General features: G+C 55.4%; 1 protein-coding gene across 4 annotated transcripts in view; it reads right to left on the bottom strand.

The window, feature by feature from the left end:
• KCNQ4 (potassium voltage-gated channel subfamily Q member 4) overlaps positions 1 to 20,454 on the bottom strand; it is a gene marked incomplete at both ends in the record, with an annotated part of 50,678 nt that overhangs the window by 9,282 nt on the left and 20,942 nt on the right. The window contains 8 exons of one of the 4 annotated variants that reach the window (XM_080693043.1): positions 4,110 to 4,271; positions 5,905 to 5,993; positions 7,957 to 8,052; positions 8,226 to 8,336; positions 8,728 to 8,853; positions 9,216 to 9,391; positions 9,580 to 9,706; positions 10,328 to 10,418. In XM_080693043.1, coding sequence (XP_080549169.1) covers positions 4,110 to 4,271; positions 5,905 to 5,993; positions 7,957 to 8,052; positions 8,226 to 8,336; positions 8,728 to 8,853; positions 9,216 to 9,391; positions 9,580 to 9,706; positions 10,328 to 10,418 — 978 coding nt within the window. Of the gene's footprint in view, positions 1 to 1,561; positions 1,619 to 4,109; positions 4,272 to 5,904; positions 5,994 to 7,956; positions 8,053 to 8,225; positions 8,337 to 8,727; positions 8,854 to 9,215; positions 9,392 to 9,579; positions 9,707 to 10,327; positions 10,419 to 20,454 lie in introns of all 4 variants that reach the window. The other 3 variants (XM_080693044.1, XM_080693045.1, XM_080693046.1) reach the window with 3 other exon arrangements.

The raw sequence follows: 20,454 nt of genomic DNA, 5'->3' as shown, positions 1-20,454 counted from the left end.
GCAGCCTGGCATCTAATGAATGTTGCCACACATCACATGATGCATGTCGCACCCCCAAGCCAAAGGGCGATCCTATTCCAAATGTCAATGGTGCCACAGTGAGACACTGTGGTCTAGGGGGTCTTTGGCACCTGAGAGAAGGGTGGGGTGGGCCTGTCTGGACGGTGGGGAAGCGTGAGTTCTGACCCGGTGCCCTCTGACTCTGCACTGCACCCAGCCCCTTGTACTCACTTCTACCAGGAATTTCTTTAGGACCCTCCTGCCAAAGGCCAAGCTCAGGAAGCACACAGCCTCCACCTGCGCTGTGCACATCCTCTCCTCAGGGACAGCAGAACAGCCTCACCCTGGCCCCTCTGTCCGTGCCTTACCCTGTGGTCCATCCTGCCCACCACACCAATCTTGCAGAGGGACGGGTCTGACCCGGAGCCTCCCTGGCTTCAGCTTCAGTGTGTCCCCATTTCCTACACTCATGATTCCCGAGCTATTTTCTTTTTTTAAGATTTTAACTGCCACCCTTACCGAACTGAATGAGGCCAACACTTATAGGAGCCAGGTAGTTTTAGCTGCCCGAACTGCACTTATCATCTGCAGCTGCACATCTGTGGAAAGGGAGCACAGAGAGGCTGGGTGACTGGCCCAAGGACACAGGGAGAGCAGGGGCCCTGCCCTCATCTGCTATCGCAAGCTCAAGAGGCACCACTGGGCAACCCGGGGGTCGTGAACCCAGATGCAGGCACCGCCAACAGTGAGAGGCCCACACAGGGCTTTGGGGATCTTCCTGGCCCAGCTCTGCCCCAACCTCGGCTCCAACATCCCACTCTCAGATCTGGCCAGCCTGGGCTGTGGGCATGTCTCCTGTGTCTGTGCCTGCTCACCTCCTTCCGGGTCCACGCTACCCCTCTGCCTGGTGCTCAACAGCCACCTTTCAGGGCTTCCCTGGGAGCCTGCCGACCCGACTCCACAGCCCCTCTGCTTCCTCCTCTCACTGCACTCACTGTGCCTACCTGCAATTACTCTTTGCAACTCTCCAGAGACCATGTTTTATTCATCATTGTGTCCCCAGGGCACAGAGCAGGGCCTGGCACAGGGTAGGTACCATGAATGAGGTGGTGATACAGCAAAAAGAGCTGGGGCTCGGGGGCTGGTGGGGGGCCTGGCTCCTCCAGGCATCCGTAGGGTTCCCAGGTGGGCAGTGGGGAGATGGGAAGCTAAACCCAAGGCCCAACAAAAGTCAGAGTGGGAAGGACCCTCAGAGAGCCTCTAGTTCAATCTACCCATTCCACAGATGGGAAGCTGAGTCTACAGAAGGGAAGCGATTTGGCCAAGATCACACAGGGGGTCAGTGGCAGAGCCAGCACGCACCCCCCGAGGCCCCTGCAAGTGTCCCCCAGACCTGGCAGAGGCATCCCCAGGAAGGCAAGGGGCTCATCAGGGCCCCCGAGGCAGACAGCAGGCGGCAGGCACATGCACCTTGTCCTTGGTCCATCCTGTCCCCTTCTCCAGCCCCTGAAGCGTCAGAGGGCGAGGAAGAGGGGGACAGGAGGAGCAGGCGAGGGGGTACCTCGGTCTCCAGCTGGCGTGGATCCGAAAGAAACTCCGTTTATTACTAAACATCTGGCTGGAAAGTTGAGAACAAGACACGAACAGAGGTTAGTGACAAAGGAGCAGGTGGGCAGAGTGCGGGGAGCTGCCGGAATGGGGCCGGCCTCCTGTGGCTGGTGGGAGAGAAGGACCCGCCCAAGTCATCAGCCCCAGCCCCAGGATGCAGAGGTTCTCGGGCTCTGCATACGGGGATCTTGGGGAGCTGGTGAACATGCAAAAGCCCGGGCCTCTTCTCCAATTTGGCTCCAGGCTTGGAGAGAGAGCCAGGCATTTGCATTTTGAATGAACACCCCATGGGGTGCTGATGCAGGTGGTCAGGAGACCATGCTTGGAGAAACTCATCAGAAAATCCAGAGAGGAAACGCATCTGCCCTGGTAATGCTTTCCCCGAGGAAGTCCTGCTTCTTGGAGGCCACTTCCTGGGAGCGTGCTTGGTTTAGGTCCATCTCCAAGCACCGCTGGGGATGTGGCCAAGTAGAGGGGTGTGTGTGTGTGTGTGTGTGTGTGTGTGTGTGTGTGTGTGTGTGTGTGTGTGTTTGGGGAAGTCCTGCTTCTTGGAGGCCACTTCCTGGGAGCGTGCTTAGTTTAGGTCCATCTCCAAGCACCGCTGGGGATGTGGCCAAGTAGGTGTGTGTGTGTGTGTGTGTGTGTGTGTGTGTGTGTGTGTGTGTATTTGGGGAGTGTCCTGGCTGCCACACCCACCCCATAGGGCCCAGACAGCCAAGAGAAAGGACGTGGCCACTTGGCCTGAGCCTGGTGACTGTTGTAAAAGCCACAGCTCAGCTCCCTAGGGTCCCTAGAAAGAAGTGACAATCATTGTTACCATGAGTCCCAGACACACAGACACTCCAGGATAGACAGACACAGGCTGGGAGTTAGTGATGGCCAAGCCCTCAGCAGTAATCTGTTCCTGGGCCTCGGTGGAGTCCTGAGGGTGCTACAAGCACCAGGCTCCAGGCTAATGAGACCAGAGAGGACCGGAAGCTACAGAGAGCCCACACTCAGGTCTGGGGCAAGGCTGGCAGATTGCCAGAACGTTTGAGCTTCTGCCTATTAAGCGCGGATTGGCAGGGGTAGGATGACAGGGGTCGGATGGTGTTGGAGAACCCAAGTGGGCCTGCACCATGGGCTTTTCTTCCAGTGAGCTCCCGGCCTGGCCTGGCCAGTAATGCTTCCCTCCTTCCAGCTCCAGGCATGGGGACCTCCTCTCCACCCTCCTGGCCCAGAAGTACCCTCATTGAGAACAGGGAAGGGACAGTGCCCCTGGCATCTGTACCAAAACGCCCCATCACCCCCACTCCCCGTTCTCTAGAATGTTTTAGCCCAGAAACTCAGAGATCCCAGAGCCTTGGATCAGCCTACACATCACTGTTTTTCTGCTAGGAACAGAGCAACTTGCTGGCTTTGACCAGTACACAGAGCACCAGGTGGCAGAGGCAAGCTTCCTCCACACCCCTCCTGCTCACCAAGGGCTCACCTCTTCCCTTGCCCCTTGTTCTGGCCCCGGGGCTCAGAATTCCACCTGAGGCTCAGGGCCCAGATGTCCATCTGGCTGGTTTGGTGATGATGTGTGACGATGAGACAAAACAAAGAGATGGGTAAAGGACAAGGGAGGCAGGAGAGAGACCAAACCCTTGACCTCAAAGCTGAACCTCGACAGGGGGCCGCTGCTTCCCGTGCTGTGAACAGACAGGTCTCCCTCAGCCCAACATGCCTGGAATTCCCCACACTTATGTCGGAGCATGGTTGTTCTTTTTATGGTTCTTCTTTCAAGATGCAAAAGCTCCAGAGAGACAGGTCAAGGGGGGAGAGACAGCTGGGGGCAGCAAAGAGTACCTCAAATGTGGAAGAAAAGAGAATCCACGAGGGCCCTCTGGGGTTAGCAAAGCTGTGGACAAGGGGTGCCCGAGACAAGAGCGTTAGTCGCTGGCTGAGTTTACGTAGGTCCTACAGCGGTCTTAGCCACAGAGCTCTCTTCCCAGCTGGAGTCTGGTTCCCGAGAGGCGAACACAGTGTCAAGCCCCTCCTAGAGCCACATGCTGGGGAGGGGGTTCCCTGCCCTCACACCCCAGAATGGTGCCCACGATTACCTGAGCCGTAAGCACCTGTGGCCAGCGGCCTCCTCCTCTCTCCAGCTTCCAGGGAGGGATGGGGGTGCAGGGATGGAAGAGTGAGGGGGGACGTGGAAACAGAGAAAGAAAGAGAACAATGGCATGAATGGAGGAGGTGATAGGAAAGGACAGTGCGGACACCTCTCCCGCTCAGACCCGTGAGTCCCAGGTGACAACAAGGTGAGTCCAGCCTGGCCTCTCCCGAGAGGCCCTCAGTCTGTACCTGTCTGGCCATCCGCTGACAACCGCCCGGGCCTCATGACGAGGCCGGGGAGTCCCCAAAACAGGCCCAGACACCCACGTAGTGGCTGGAGGCAGGTCTGAGAGAGGATGAGACAGAGAATGGAAGAAGAGAAGAAGAAGCAAGAGGAGGTGGTGACCCCAGGGGGCCCCTACCTTTCCCCGGGGCAGAAGGAGGCGCTGCCCGGCCGGTGGCAGGTGGCAACGGGCGGGTAGCGGGAGGGCGCTCCATCGGGTACCGGCACCCGCCGCACCTCCAGGGGCCGTAGGCCCCCATTGCGGGCCCGTTGCACGTGCTCAAACAAGAGGGCCAGCTCTCTGCAGGAGAGGGCACCATCAGCCGCAGGTAGGGCCCTGGCACCACTCCCCTCACCCAGGGGGCGCTGAGCTGCTGAGCTCAAATCCTGCCTCTCTAGGGTGCTCACCAACACCCCAGGCCAGAGCAGGCAGGGGTGGGAGGGGGAGAGACTGGCTTGCTTGCTTTCTACACTTAGTTCTGGGATGCGCTCAGAGATGACAAGTTTGTTGTGCTGGCTGGGCCCAACTCAAGAGCACCGCACAAGGAAGCATATGGGAGCTCAATCCAGCTGACTGCTCATCCGCAGGCTGCCTGGAAGTGGAGCTGAGTCCACCGAAGGCCAGCAACAGCCCTGAAGTCCTGACTCTCCTGACCTGACTCTGGATGTTAGGAGAGACTCAGGCTGGGGAGGGATTTCACAGGGTGGCACTGCCTCCTACCTCAGGCTGTTGGAAACTAAATTTGGGTGTGAAGCTGCTCCCTAACTCCGCAGGCCTTCACCTATTGCAGTAAGCCAGGAGGATATCTCCCCTTCTCCCCTGCCTACCTTCCCGCTATAGGGGTGAGAAAGCCAAGGTCCAGGGGGCAGAAGGCCCAGTAGACCTGGAATCTCCAGAACAGGCTCTGTCTCCCTTACCAAGAAGCCTAGACCACCCCTCCTCCCCCTGCATCTTCCCATCCCAATTTCTAACCACCCAGCCCCTGCCCCCCTCCCTGTCTGGCCTTGAGTCCCTAGGGCTGCTTCTGGAAAAGGAGGCCTTTTCTACTCTAGCTACCATCCCTGTGTCTGAGGAGGAAGCTTGCCTCTGCCAGGTGGGGAGATGGGGTGGGCAGACTGGTTCCCAGAGCCTCCTTCCAACCCCTCTCTCCTGCTCCCAACCTGGGAAGCCCATGGGGCCGGGAGGGAGCAGGAGGGGCCAGGTGCGGGCCAGTGGGATAACGCAACAGCTGCTCTTGGAGAACTAATGAGGCGAAAAAGGTACTCAGAAGCGCTGAGCACAGCAGCCTGGCCCGGCCACGCACACCCTGCCCGCCTGCCCGCGGGACTGAGCCAGCTCCGCGGCCTTCATTCCCGCCCCAGGGCCTGGCCAGGCACCTGCCACATGCACCTTGGTGATGCTATTAATAACCCCTGTGTGGAGCCACTCTCATGCAGCCTTAGCTTGCGGGGCAGGCTCGCTTCTGGGTGCTGAGATGCTGCCTGGTGCAGTCATAGTGGGCACAGAGCAATGGAAGGGGTTTCTGGAGCGAGACCTGGCACACGTTCCTGCCCACTCACTCTCTCCAACAGCTGCAGCATGCCAGACTGGCAAGAGCTAAGCGTGCCCCCCACTCAAGACTGAAGGGAGATGAGCAGGCTATGCCCTGCCGGTGGCAGCACCTGTGGGTGAGCTTGTGCAATGCCAGCACATCGGGCTCAGCCTGCAAGACAGAGCTGCACCGATACCCTGTGTCCACGTCCACCTCTTCCCCAGCAGAGAAGACTCTCCCAGCTGTAAGCCTCCTCGGCCCTGCAGAGCCGGCCCAAGATGCTCCCAAGGGAGCCATGGCTCCCTCCCCACCCTCTGGGGCTGAGGCCCAGCCTCTGTGCTCAAAGGGCACTACTGTTAGCCACACACACACACTCCCACTCCCGCCTGTAGCAGGACCTACCTGAAGGATGGGAGGAGACTGTCGTAGTAGTACCAGGTGGCCGTCAGGTAGGCCCGGCTCGAATCAGTGGAATACAGGCGCCATGCAGCCTGGGGACAGGAGGATGTGGGGGGAGTGGGTATCGGTGAGTCCTCTGCCCCTGAAGACACCTAGCCCTTGGCCAGCAGAGGCTTATGCAGAGCTAGAGGCAACTCCGTAGCCAAGAAATCAAAGCCTAGAGAGAAGGACTTGCCCAGGGTGACACAACAAATCAACACCAGAACCAGACCTGGCCTCGGAGCCGAAGGGCAAGACCTGGGGTTTTGTCATGGGGGGACGTGGGTTTCCAATCTCAGCTCTGCCCCTGTGAGTGTGGGCAAACTAAGGAAAGCTTCAGAACCCTGATTCTTCACCTGTAGAATGGATTGGCTACTAATTACCTCACAGGGTGTTGTGAGGAGTAAACGGGCCAGTGTCCATCCAATGCCGAGCCTAGGGCCCGGCACGTGGTAGGCAAAATGCTAGGTTAAAGCATTTTGTGTTAACGCCTCCTGTTGGCTCCCTTATCATGGTTGGTAAGTATCTATTCATTGTGTACTTGATTGACATCTTTCTTCCCCTAGATGCTAGCTACCCTTGATCACCCTTGTGTCCTCGGTGCCACAAACAGCGTGTGGCACATGCGGGCATTCTGCAGGTGTTTGGGAATGGGTGTTGATTGAGTGAAGTATTATGACTAACAGGATCTTCACTTAATCTGTCCCACTGCCCATGGGAATCCTAGGGACTGAGCAGGGGAGGAAAGACTACCACCCACCAAGCCCTTGGCACCCATGGACTTGTAGGGCTCCCTTTGCAGCAGGAGGAATGACAAGAGGGAGAGCTATTCCTCTGCCTTGGAGGAAGCAGAAGAGCCAAAGAGGGGCTGTGAATGGAATGATGAGCCAGGACGGGGAGACGTGGAAGCTGCTGGGCAGGAGGAAACAGAATCGGGCCCTGGATGCCCCCTTCTTTGGGGGCCTCTTGTCTGTAAGGGGTTGCCACCACTGACCTCACTAGCCAGGCATCTTCCTAAGGCAGAAATATTTTTACTTCCTGCTTGCCTAGGACCCTGGCATGGGTTGGGGAGCAGCTGCCAGAGCTGTCTCATTAATTATGGGCACCACAATACCAGCTGTCTCTCGGCTTGGACGATGCCAGCCGCCTGCCCCTACAATGCCCCTTGGAAGGCCGGCTCCCAAGGGACAGTGGCCATTGTGCCCCACGGGATGGTAAGAAGAAAAGGCTGGACTGGTGGCTGGAGATAGGAGGAAGGGAGGGGGGTTTCCACCTGGGGAGGAGAGATAAGGAGGGGTTGACTTGGGCCTGGACATGGGGAGGGTCAGAGGATAGCCTGCTGGGGAGCAGGCGGAGCTGGGCTGTGCCAGTATTCCCCAAACCACGTTCTGTAGGGAGCTTTCTTGCGCGCACCCCTGACTGGAGAGAGGCCAAGGTCTAGTCTCATGGCCACAGAAAATCAAAGCCCTGGCCTCAGCCCACAGCCATTCAGGTCACCCATGGCCCTGAGGGAAGCTGAGGCCGCGTGCTCAGGGCTTTCCACCCACTCCCCTGGCCGCTCCTCCTCCGTATCTGTATCCTGTCCTGCCTGGTCACTAAATGTTGGAATTCCTATTCCTGAAGGCCCAGTCCTGGACCATCCTCCCTTCAGTTGTGTGACTGCTTGTGAAAGAGATGAAGGAAGGTGGGTGGAGGAGACTGACAGAGCTGCACAGCTGACGGCTTCAGAGCTCATGTCCCCAGGGGCTGGGCCTCCTGTCCGGGCTCAACTCCTCCCCCAGGCCATGCAGATCTGGGGCTGGTAATGGACGCTCAGTGCAGGGGGAGTTTCTGAAAGCTATCAACATCCCAACCCCGTCTGTGACCTGCCATATGACCCCAGAAAAGTCACACTTCCCTGAGCTTCAAAGTGGAGTACTTGTGAGGCTGGGCACACGGGTTGGCACACAGAACAGGACTGACACACCAGGGCAGTGTCATCGATCTGGGCCACGGGGCCTCCTGGGCACGGTGTACCTGGATGAGGTTGGCTGCTGGCATCCTCCGCTTCTCGAAGTGCTTTTGCCGGTGCTGCTCCTGGACCTTGAGGGCGAAGCCGGAGCCAAGGATGCCCTAAGGGAACAGGGAGTGACTGGGGGAACATGGGAAGGGGGAACAAGAGGCTGAAAGAGTATCCCCATCCCTGCCCATCTGAAGTGCCCTAGGCGGTCCAGGAAAATGTGTAACAGGAGCTGAGCAAGTCTTGCCCCTGGCCTCCCCCACCAGTGCAGCAGAGCAGAACTCACGGCAGGCAGGGCAAAGAAGGAGATGCCCAGTAAGGCGAAGCCAGCAGCCAGGACCCTGCCCAGCCATGTATGCGGTGTCTTGTCACCATAGCCGATGGTTGTCAGTGTGATCTGGGGATACAAACGGGTTGTCCACAGGACTGGTCACAGAGGCTGCTCATGAGAACTTGCTGGGGTCCTGGTGAGAGACTGATCACAAGGGAAGGGCTCTTCTCTCCCCCCAACCCTGGTGGGCACCCATAGGGGCTGATCACAAGGACCTGTCAGAGGGATCATAGGAAAAAGATTCCCCTCCAGTGCTGCTCCAGGTCACAAGGGCCCGAATGAGGGGATAGACGAGGGCACCAACAGGTCCACAGAAGAGATTGGGGGGCTATCCTGGGAGCTGGTCACAGGGATCCCAGCACTAGTGCAAGAAGGCAGACAAGCCCACTCAACCCAAACTGGAAATATGGTAGACCTCGGGTCCAAGGGAGAAGGGCAGCCTAACACCCTCACGCACCGTCCCCCACCAGAGCGAGTCAGCATAAGAGGAGAAGTCAGAGTTGGCATCCTTCTCAGCCAGGTAGACGAGGAAGGAAGCGAAGATGAGCACCAGGAACCCGATGTACCAGGCGGTGATCAACTCCTGGGGGCGGGCAGAGGGCCATCAGGAGCCACGCCTACCTGGAGGGGACGGCTCCCGGCACAACCTATGGGTGGTGTTCTGGAAGGGGATAAAAGTGCCCTACCTCCATTCCCTTTGCAGGATTTTCCTGTCTCGGCTTCTCGCTGCTAGGAGACCCTGCCTCGCCTCCTGGAACCCATTGGGGATCCTGGGCCTCCTTGACCCTCCAGGTTCCAGGCTCAGACCTCTAACCCCAGGCGCGCCTGGCCCCGCCCCCAGCCTCACTTTCCCAAGCCCCACCTCTGGTAGCACCCTCCAGCCCAGCCCCCCCCCCACTCCCCCCCCACCCCCCCGTGCGCCTCCCTCCTCGCGCGCAGCCCCACCTTGCTGTGCGCGTAGACCACGGAGCCCAGCAGCTTCCAGGTGCCGCCGCGCCGGTCCATGCGCACCATGCGCAGGATCTGCAGGAAGCGCATGCTGCGCAGTGCGGACGTGGCGAAGATGTTGCCCTGTGTGCCCGCGGCGATGACGGCCACCGAGGCCACGAACACGATGAAGTCTGCGGAGCAGGGGTGGCTAGATCACCGGCCTGCCCCGGGTCAGGACGGGGCCAGGGACCCCTGGGGCCATGGGGAGGGGCAGGTTTGGAAAGGTATGCCATAGAGGTGTCAGTAGCCAGGGGGGTGGGGATGGGGCCAAAGTGTCAAGTGTGGGGCGGGATCAGGCAGAGCCGGGAAGACCAAATACCGATGACGCAGAAGGGTTTTCTGGCGAAGCGGAAGCGGCCCTGCCATCCTCGGTAGCGGCAGCAGCAGCCAGCTGACCAGACACGGATGATGTACTCCAGGCCGAAGACCACAATCATGACGAATTCCTGTGGGACCAGGGGCCTGAGTTCTGCTGCCCGCTGGCTGGGACCAGGCCCAGATCAGCGCAGGAAGCCAGCCCTAGTCCTGGGTTAGGAGAGCGGGCGCCTCCTCATACCTCCTCTGGAGATTTTCGTGCCAAGGAGTACTTCAGAGGATTCCAGAGGGGAAATGACCCCGTTCGTGCCAAGGAAACTAAAAACCTGCATCTACACACACACACACACACACACCGCCGGCCCCCATAAGCTGCCTGGATTTTTCTGCTCCACACCTCTCCCCCGACTAAACTGATGGAGAATCCCTAGCTCTGACGGGTGACAGAGAGGTGTGGCTGCCCATCTGTGGTTCCCTCTGTGTTTAGGCAGAGGAGGGGTAGCAGGTTTTGTCCTGTGAAGGGGTGGAGCCTTCTGTTTATACTGGGGCCATCATAAGGCTTCCCATGGAGGTTCCCTACACCAGTTATAAAGTGGGGTTCCCTACGGGGGGCAGCCACCAGCCAAGGACACAGCCCATCAATCTGGCCCACTGTCTGAGAGGCTTCCCCCCACCTCTGCCCTCAGCCCAGAGGTGCTGCCTCCCACCCCCCACCCCCCACCCCCCCCTGCAGACAGGGCCTCAGCACTCACCAAGATGAGGAGACACTCGTTGGCAAATTCCTGGTGCTCCTGGATAGTGGACAGCACTGACAGCACCAGGCAGCTGAAGACCAGCAAGAATCTGTAATTGCAGCACGAAGGGGAGGGTTAGAGGGCTGGGGGACAGGACAGTCGAGGGGTCTCTGGCAGGGGACGGCAGCCGTGGGAGAAGGGAAGCATTATTTGGGGAGAATTCTTTGGAAAGCTGAATCCGAATTCCCTGGAGTCCTAATTCAGTGCTGACCACCAAAAGCAGCAGTCCCCACAATGCTGAGCTCACAGACACCCCATGATCCTCTCAACTGCATCCTGACATAGCTGTGTCTCAGAGAAGGGGTCACTCTGCAGACCAGCGCGCTGTCCAGGCTACCAGTGGACACACTGTTCCTCCAGGTTCAGACACCCACAAGAAACAGCCTGGCCCACGCTGTTTTTTTGTTTGTTTGTTTGTTTGTTTTGGTTTTTGCTTATGTTTTGTTTGGTTGTTTTGTTTGGGTACTGGGGATTGAACCCAGGGGCATTCTACCTCCAAGCTATACACCCAGCCCTATTTTTTTTAAACAGGGTCTTGTTAGGTTGATGAGAGTCTTACTACTTGCTAAGGCTGTCTTTGAACCTGTTATGCTCCTGTCTCAGCCTCCCAAGTACTAGGATTACAAGCGTGCGCCACCACACCAGGCCCAGGCTTTTTTTCCCAGTTGTAAGGTTGTCCCCAGAGAAGTGCCCCAGAGGTCAGCCGGGGCTCAGGGAAGGCCAGCGGCTGAAGGAGGGACCACCTCTTCCATGGACTCCATAGTGGCAGGAATGTGGCCTCAAATGTAGAATGGGGACAACTGTCCTGCCTTCTCCGTCTTTTATGGAATTAAATAATGAGACGGCTGTGGAGGAACAGGAGCAGGAAGGACTTGCAGGAAGAGAGGGTACTGGGGGAGAGAGTGTGTAGAGAATCAGGAATTCAGCAGTGTGACAGCTGTCACTTGTAATCTCAGTATTTGAGAGACTGAGACAGGAGAACCCCAGGTTCAAAGCCAGCCTTGGTAACTAAGTGAAGCACTCAGCAATCCAGTGAGACCCGGGTTCCAAAAAAGATATAACATCTAACATCAGGCTGGGATGTAGCTCGGAGGTAAAATGCCCTTGTTCAATCCCCAATACAAGAGAGAGAGAGAGAGAGAGAGAGAGAGATGGAAAATAAAACCCCCAGGAACTCCCTGTGGTAGTGAGATGCTACCAAGCTGCTCAGAAGCCGGGCTTGCTTATAATTCTAGTACTTGGGAAGCTGTGACAGGAGGATCGCAGGTTTGCAAAAAGCCTTAGCTACCTGTGAGGCCCTCTGCAACTTAGTGAGACTGTTTCAAAATAAAGAATAAAAAATAAAAAACAGGACTTGGGGGTATAGCTCAGAGGTAAAATGCCCCTGGGTTCAATCCCAGGCAAAAAAGAAAGTAAAAAGAAAAGAAAAGAAAAAACAAAACAAACAAAGAGGGAGGGAGGGAGGGGAAGGAAAGGGAAAGGACTTTATTATTTTTTTAAATTATTGGTGCATTATATTCATATATCATACTGGGGTAAAAAACTTGTGTGTACATACATGTACACATCACTGATTTAACCCCTACTCAGTTCCCACCCCATTCCCTCCCCATCCCACCTTCCCTTGCTTGGCTTAGTGGTTGACTTCGATATGTTTAAGTACATTGTGTGTTTTAGAGATTTTCCTCTTCCCCCCTCCTTTCTCCTCCTTTAGGTTGTCTTGTTTGCTCCTCTATAGGATTTCCTTTTTCATCTAGAGTTCCTCCTATGACCCATTTCTTCCTAGCTCTCACATATTAGGGAAAGCATCTGATTTCTTATTTTTTGTGACTGACTAATCTCACTTAGCATAGTGTCCTCCGGTTCCATCCATTTGGAAGGAACTTTAGAATCTATCTCACCCAACACTTCTCTCACCTCAGTTGCACACATGAAGAAACTGAGGCCCCGAGAAAGGATTCACCTAGGCTGCCCAGTACTGACGGGCAGAGCTTAGAGCCAGCTCCCCAGTGGAGGGCACGAAGGCAGCAGGTGCCGTGGGGAGTCCTGCATACTTAGCAGGGTGGGATGAGAGGGCCTGCGGCAGGTACACGAGGGAGCACGAGGCTGGGCTCCAGAAGACACTCTTCTTTGGCATGGGTGGTGGTGCTGAACATCATATGCTCTGAAAGGAACTCTGGAGGGAAAGGGCTTCTGGAAGCCTGACCCACCGGCCTTCCCCAAAGGGCCATGAGTCTCCTTACTTCTGCGCCATTGCTGGCACTGTACACGCTGCCCAGAACAGCCTGTCATCTGACCCTCTGTGAATGCTTCACCCCTGCACAGAGCTCCAGGCTCTCCCACCCCCCATTCCCTCTCAACGCCCCCCATTTCTAGCACTTGCCTCTCTGCATGTGGCCCAAGTCACTCTCTACCTGGCTTTGTGTTCAGGTTTCATGTGACAAGGTCATGGGCTCGAGGTCAAAGAGACCTGACTTGCCATCTCAGTCCTGCGCGTGCGCGTGTGTCTGTCTGTCTGTCTGTCTGTCTGTCTGTCTCTCTCTCTCTCTCTCTCTCTCTCTCTCTCCCCTCTCTCTTCTCTTCTCTTCTCTTCTCTTCTCTTCTCTTCTCTCTCTCTCTCTCTCCTCTCTCTCTTCCCTTCTCTTCTCTTCTCTTCTCTCCTCCCTCTCTCTCTCCTCCCCCCCCCTCTCTCTCTCTCTCCCTCCCTCCCTCCCTCCCTCCCTCTCTCTCTCTCTCTCTCTCTCTGGGAAACTCATCTCCCTTCAAGCCGGTCTCCTTATCTGTAAGATGGGGCCGATGGGAGGAAAAACAGGTGCAGGGCATAGTTGTGCGCTGGTCCACTCACACCTCCTCAGAGGGCAGGATCTGGGGCTGTATCCCAGCCAACGCCCTGGGCTGAGGAGGCAAGTGGCAGGTGTCCATGAAGGGCTTGGGATGGATGAGTGAGAAAGGAGCCTCCGTGACCACTTCTGGCCAGGAGCTGAGTCAGCAAAGACCCAGGGTGCCGGGAGGGCCTGCTCCTCCCCTTCAGTCATTAGCCACGGGCAGTGGCAGCAGCCCGCCACCCGGGATGGGGACTGTAGCTGGCACGGGATCTGTGCTTTCGGAAGAGCCCTCCCCAAGGTCATCTCACCCAGTGCCCTCCCTTGGGAAGGGCCACCACCAACCCCTTCATCCCAGCCCTTGGCAGGAATGCTTCAGCCCCTCACTCAGCTGCCCCCAGGCCTCAGGGGGCAATTCCAGAATTCTTTTCTTCAACACTCTCACCTGGTTAATACTTACACGTCTATCAAATGTCCACTTCACAATAGGATAAGTGAAAAAAGCAAATTACAGGGCCTCAGGGGCAATGTGATCCCCATGTTTAAAATAGAAAAGCTTTTGCCAGGAGTGGTGGCACACGCTTGTAATCCCCGCACTTGGGAGGCTGAGACAGGAGAATTGCACGGGTTCGAAGCCAGCCTCAGCTACTTAGTGAGGCTTTCAGCAACTTAGTGAGACCCTGTTTCCAAATAAAAAATATATATTAAAAAAAAAAGGTCTGGGAGTATAGCCCGGAGGTAGAAAGCCTCTGGGTTCCACCCCCATACCACTAAAATAGAAAAGCTTTTGCTGGGCATGGTGGTGCACATTTGTAATTCCAGCATTTGGGACACTGAGACAGGAGAATCACAGGTTTGAGGCCAACCTCAGCTACTTCGTGAGGCCCTTCACAACTTAGACCCTGTTTCAAGATAAAAAAATAAATAAAACAGGGCTGGGGGTATGGCTCAGAGGTAAAATGCCCTTGGGTTCAATCTAAGTCCACAAAAATAATAAATGCTTGTAATACTCATACCAAGAGTCATCAGAGCTTATCTCTGGTAGCAAAATTAAATAATTTTTCTTTTTTATTTTTGCCTACTTCTTTTCTTTTTCTTTCTTTCTTTTCTTTTCTTTTTCTTTTCTTTTCTTTTTTTTTTTTTTTGGTACTGGAGATTGAACTCAGGGACATTCTATGAAGGGCTATACTTCCAGCCTGTCTTGTTTTGTTTTGGAACAGGGTCTCATTACGTTGCTCAGGGCCTCGCTACATTGCTGAGGCTGTCCTCAAACCTGCAATCCTCCTGTCTCAGCCTCCAAGTACTGGGATTACAGGCATGTGCCAGCACACCCAGCCCCTAATATAATTTTTAGAATAAACATGGGTTATTTAGGTAATAATGACAAGCTAATATACTTTTTAAAATTTATTTTTGTACTGGGGATTGAACCCAGAGGCATTCTAACTTGTAGCTACAGCCCCTTGGCCCTTTTTTATTTTATTTTATTTTTTATTTTTTAATATGCTTTTATGCTGGGTGTTGGTGATGCATACTTGTAATCCCAGTACTTGAGAGGCTGAAACAGGAGAATCACAGGTTCATGGCCAGCCTCTGCTACTTAGTGACACCCACCACAACTTAGTGAGACTGTGTTTCAAAATAAAAAATAAAAAATAAAAATAGGGCTTGGGGTGTAGCTCAGAGGCAGAATGCCCCTGGGTTCAATCCTAAGTGTCAAAAAATTAATTAATTAATATGCTTTTATTGGTTATTATAGTATCACATTATAATGTAAATCATGTTGACAGTGACATACATGTACACAGCCCTTGAGATCCCCCCACACCATTTTTATTTTGAAACAGGATCTCGCTAACTTGCTGAGGGCCTAAATTGCCGAGAATGGCTTTGAATCTGTGATGCTTCTGACTCAGTCTCTCAAGTACTGGGATTACAGGTGTGCACACCAAACCCAGCTAAACGAATACACATTTTTAAATGCATTTCCTTAAAAACAAAAACAGGAAAAAATCACTTTTAATCCTGCCCCTTTCTTTTCTACAGTGGTCTTGCCCTTGGCAGGTGTGAGGGTGCCAGCCCCTCCCGAAGTCCAGCTCTGTGTTCACCTGCGGAGTCAACATCTCTTCTTGGATGTCTGGTTCCATTTCAAACCAAAGAGGTCCCAAAACAACCTCCCAAGGCAGCCTCAAACCTTTCCCCTCCAGCCTATTCACCTTGGTGATAGTACAGGACTCAGGCCCATTATTTGAGTTACCCTTGATTTTTCTGTCCTTCATTTTCCACATTCTGCTCTGCAGCAAATTCTTTTGGCTCTAACTTCAGAGAATATCTTTGGACAAACCAGGTGTCACCACCCTGACCAAGCCACCACCACCTGGCCCTGCCTTCATTCTTGCCTTTCAATAACACCGGCTCTTTAAAGCCCTGGGGTGATCTTTGCACAAAACAAAGCCAGAAACCAGCGTTCTCCTCGAAACACCCCACTGACTCCCCACCTCACTTGGAGATGGAGGTCCACTGTAGCATGTCCGGCAAGGCCGTGAGGTCGGCCCCCAGGCCCCTCTGGAACTCGGTCCTCCCCACTCTCCCCTCTCACCCACTGCACTCCGGGTCCCGCCATTCCGGCTTCCTCATCATTCCTGGAACACATCCGGTACATCTCCACCTCCAGGCTCTGCTGTTGTGCTGTCTCCTCTGCCTGTTGCTCCTTTGCTCAGAAGGTCTCTGCTCAGCATCACTTCCTTGAAGAGACCTTTCCCAGCCATCCTCTCTCTAATCCCCAGTCTCTCTGCTCTTACTCTGATTGACTAATTTCACAGCACTGCTGAAAGACTGATAAAATGAATAGCAGGAATTCACACTAAATGAAAATCAAAACACCATATTACCAAACCAAGGCGCCCATTTTGGGATCACTGAGGATGCCCCCAAAGCTCTGAGCACATCCATCCCTTTATCATCAGGCTCCCAGCATCTTTCCTAAGAAGGCATGCCCTGACCCTGACCGGCCCCATTGGGCAGATGCTGCTTACAATGCCCCTGGATGTCACCGCTCCCTGCCTGACTTAGTCCAGTAGTAGTAGAGAGTTTCTTTATCACAGATTCCCAAAGCGGGAGATCCCACCCCCAGTGGGGGGATGCTGGAATCATAGGGGGGTATAGCCTCAGGTGTAATTGCAGGGGGGCGTGTTTAATAAAAATACAGGGGCACTGGAAACATCCAGGGGTGCTGAGTAATCTTTTTTCTTTTTTTCTGAAAAGGGGTGATGAACCAATAACTTGGGAATCACGCCCTTGGTGCTCAGTGCATTTAAAGTGATGGGCCTGGTCTGATAAAGAGCATTGTGTTCCAGGCACCTGAATAATGACACCCCCATCTCTAGATGGAAAAATGGGGCACAGGGCCACCAAACGTGCTCAAGATCACACAGTGCCCAAGTGGCAGAGCTAGGACCCCAGCATCGGCTGACCCCAAGCTGCGCTGGCCTGGGCCCTCACACAGAGGACCAGAGCTCAATGCTGGAGCTTAGGGATGGAGGAAAGAGGTGGGGGGAGCCCCTGAGCCGGGCCTGGGTGTGTCTGCTTGACCAGTGTGTGGCTTTGTCATAAAACAAATAAGGTCTAAGGATTGTCTCCGGCCCCCATCTCTCCATTAATACAACTATAGACGGCATCCAAGAGCTGGCTGGCCTGGGCCCTCTGGAATCTCCCCAGCAGAGAGTCAGACTGGTGTTGCTTTCTGGAACATCTTTACCCAGTATTATGTCTGCTGCAATCTGGCCTCTGTTCTCCCTTCCCCAGTCCAGGAAAGAAAGCTGGGACAGGTCAGTGCTGTTGGGTGGGGCTTCTCATGAGGCTAATCACAGCCTTCCCTGTCCCCTCAGCTCCACTCTGTGACAATCCCACTCACCCAGGAAAGCAGCAGGAAGATCAGAGACAAAGGTGACTGCCCGCTTTGTACCACAGCTCTCAAGCTACACGGCGGGGTTGAAACACCGATTTGAGGGCCCCTCTCCTAGCTTGTCAGATTCAGAAAGTATGAGCCGGATGAGCCCGGGCCATCGCTACAGAGTCTCTTGGTGATGCTAATGCTGCTGTTCTGGGGACTGGAGTTCAGGCACAGCTGGTGGGAATGATTGTGGCTGACTCGGTTAACAACCAACTCAGGGCTTTTTAAACAACTACAGTTTAAACAGCCAGTGCCTCCTCAATCACTGCCTGGAAGTGGCTAGGGCAGTGGGGGCGTCCCACTGAAGAGGTGGGAATTATGTCATCGGCTTCACCCTTGATTTGCGGTGTGACCCACAGCATCAGCCGGAAGTGCTCTTGCTGGCCCAGGGCGTTCTGTTGGCTGGACGCCCAGACCAGGCTCTCCACATGCATATGTGTTGCCTCCTGCAACAACCCCACAGCAACAGTACCAAGGTGTACAGGTGAGGACCCCCTGTGATAGTCACACATATAAAACTCCTGAAGGGAGCCAGGTGTTGTGGCACACACCTGTAATCCCAGTACTTGGAAGGCTGAGACTGGAGGATGGCAACTTAGGATGGCCCTCTGCAACTTAAACCCTGTTCCAAATAAAAGAGGGTTGGAGATCTAGCTCAGAAGTAGAATGCCCCTAGATTCAATTCTCAGTATCCTCTCCCCCAAAAAGAAAGAAATTAACAACTATAACAGCGGCGGCATGATGGGCCAGGCGATGACAGTGTACGCCCCTGGAGCGAAGGAGCCCGAGGACTCTTCAGCTCAGCCAGCGTAGAGGGATCTGTGAAGACTTCTTGGAGGAGGTGTCAGGAGGCAAGGCCGGGGCCCCAGGCAGAGGAAGCAGGTGTGCAAGCAACAGATGTGGCGATGAGGGAGGCCCAGGGTAGCCCGTGGTGCTCCATGGTGGGGACCAAAAGTGAGTGGGGCAGTGGACGAGCTCCACTGTGGGCATGTTAGAGGGAGAGGCTGCAGGATGCTGGGCAAAAGGGTGCCATGGGTAAGAAGAGAGAGCTGGGCTAGAAGTGCGTCTGTGGGGGACATCGGGGTAGAGGTGATGACTGAGCTCCTGGGAAAAGCTGGGGCAGAACAGCAAGCGTGTGGCCAATTCAGACGGCACGGAGTGGGGAGAGGCCCTTCATCCAGCCTAGGAAGGTGAGATGGGAGGGAAACCGGAAGAGAGGCATCAGAGAGGCCATGTGAAGCAAGTGTTTCAAGAAAGAAGTGGACAAGTGTCGAACGCTGCCAGGAGGTCAAGCGAGATAAGGTCTGAAAATGTCTACTGGATTTGGTGACATGCTGGTCAGGGCAGCCCCAGAGGGAGGGGAGGACAGAGCACGCCCAGATGGAGTGAGAGAGAAGAGGGCTGGGGAGGACGCAGAGCCAGTGAGAGAGAACTATTTAAAGATGGACTGCCAGCCAGGCACAGGGGCGCACGCCTGTAATCCCAGTACTTGGGAGGCTGAAACAGCAGGATCGAAGGTTCAAGGACAGCCTCGGCAACAAAGTGAGGCCCTCAGCAACTTAGTGAGACTCCGTTTCAAACTTTAAAAATAAGGCCGGGTGTGTCGCTCAGAGGCAGAATGCCACTGGGCTCGATCCCTGTAAAAGAGAGACTGACTGCCAAGAGGTAGCTGAAGAATAACGAGGTCCAGGGAATCTTCTGAGATGAGAGATCCAGAGTGCACGGAGCTGGGAGAGCAGGGAAAGTGAAGACGTGGGAGAGCCAGCAGTGAGCAAGGGCGTGAAGTCCCCGCGGAGGCCAAGAGTCTGCGCTGGGTGGGGAGGCCGGGCAGGAGAGGGAGCTGAGACCTGGTCCCCACTATGGCTCTGAAAGAGGAGGCCAGGCCTGCCTCGGTGGTGGGCACAGTGAGGTGGCAGATCTGAAGAGGAGCTGACCGGGCCCTGGAGGACAACCCCGGGAAAACATGGGGCCTTTATCCCCAAAAGCAAGGACGGTGTGAAGACGGAGCATCTGAGTACTCAACACGTGCGTTTTGGGTTTAGTTTTGCTGTTGTTAGGGCTTGATTAACCAGGGAGGAAGCAGCCTGGGTGGGACTAGGGAACAGGAGCCCCCCCAGCCAGCATATATGCATGTCCAGGCCCTGTCCCTGCCTTCCTCCAGGGCTTGCTTCCTTCCCTCCCTCGCCCCACAGCCCCTCCTGAGACTGAGCCTGGCAGTGTCCGAGGCCTGCCCAGCCACCAGCCGGCTCCCTGGTCTCTGCCTCTGGCCTGGCAAGTGTGGGACTCATTTCTTTTCCCCTGACCAGGGCCCCACAAAGGTAGGGTTCCATCTTTCCTCAGCTAGGAGACCCTGAGGCTAGTCTGTCTCCATTCAGCTCAGGCTCCCAGAGGGCCGAGGCCATGACCCCACAACCGGCCTTTTGAACCCCAAGCCAGAGCTGACACTGAAGAACAGACCCGAGCTAGACCTGACAGGCACTTCCTGCGGGCCCACAGGCCTCCAGGGAGAGCGAGAGCGGCCACTTGCTTTTTCTTGCAGGGGAAAAGGGGAGGGGCAGTAAGCCAGCCTCAGAGCGAGGCTCTTTCCAAGAATCCTCAGGGGCTGGGAGAACACGTTTCCCCTGATCCAGCGATTCTAAATATGGCAAAGGAACAAGAGCACGTGACCCTCAGCCCCATACCAGGGCTGCCGCCACGGCTGCGTCTCCAAGCTACAGGCCTCATTGGGGCTTAGGGAAGGGATGAGAGCCTGATGGAGCCTCTCATGAAGGCTGGGACATGAAGGAGGGGAGCAACTCAAGGCTGGCTACGGTTCCCTCAGCCTGTGGCTTCCAGCCGTGGTGAGGGAGAGCGTTGGCCCTCAGCTCTGCTTTCCCTAAGGATGTCCCCAGAGGGACAGCAGCTGCCAGCACAGTGCATGCTAGGAAAAAATGCCCCTCTTGGAGGACCAATTAGAAGAGTGCATTCCTGTTGGCCCAACAAGTTATAAAAACTCGGCCCCTCTAACAGGCCCCATTGGACACAGGCGTCCCTTGCTGTGGACTGACTGGCCCCAGAGCACAAGAATTCAGCACCACTTCAGCCCTCCTAGCGGGTCCCTTTGCGAGCACAGACAGTGCAGGCTGACCAATGGGTGGCTCCGTGGCTCTGAGCTGGCTGACAGTGATTCCCCTGAAGACTGGCCCAAGAAGGGTCCATCCACAGGTGGGGCTGAGCCAATCAAGTGCTTTTCTCCTCTTCCTCTTCCCCCTCCTCCTCCTCCCCCTCCTCCTCCTCCTCTTCCTCCTCCTCCCTCTTCTGGGGGGGGGTTG

The sequence above is a fragment of the Muscardinus avellanarius genome (assembly GCF_963383645.1).
Source record: "Muscardinus avellanarius genome assembly, chromosome: 3".
Taxonomy (NCBI): domain Eukaryota; kingdom Metazoa; phylum Chordata; class Mammalia; order Rodentia; family Gliridae; genus Muscardinus; species Muscardinus avellanarius.
This window is presented reverse-complemented; position numbering and strand designations above follow the sequence as displayed.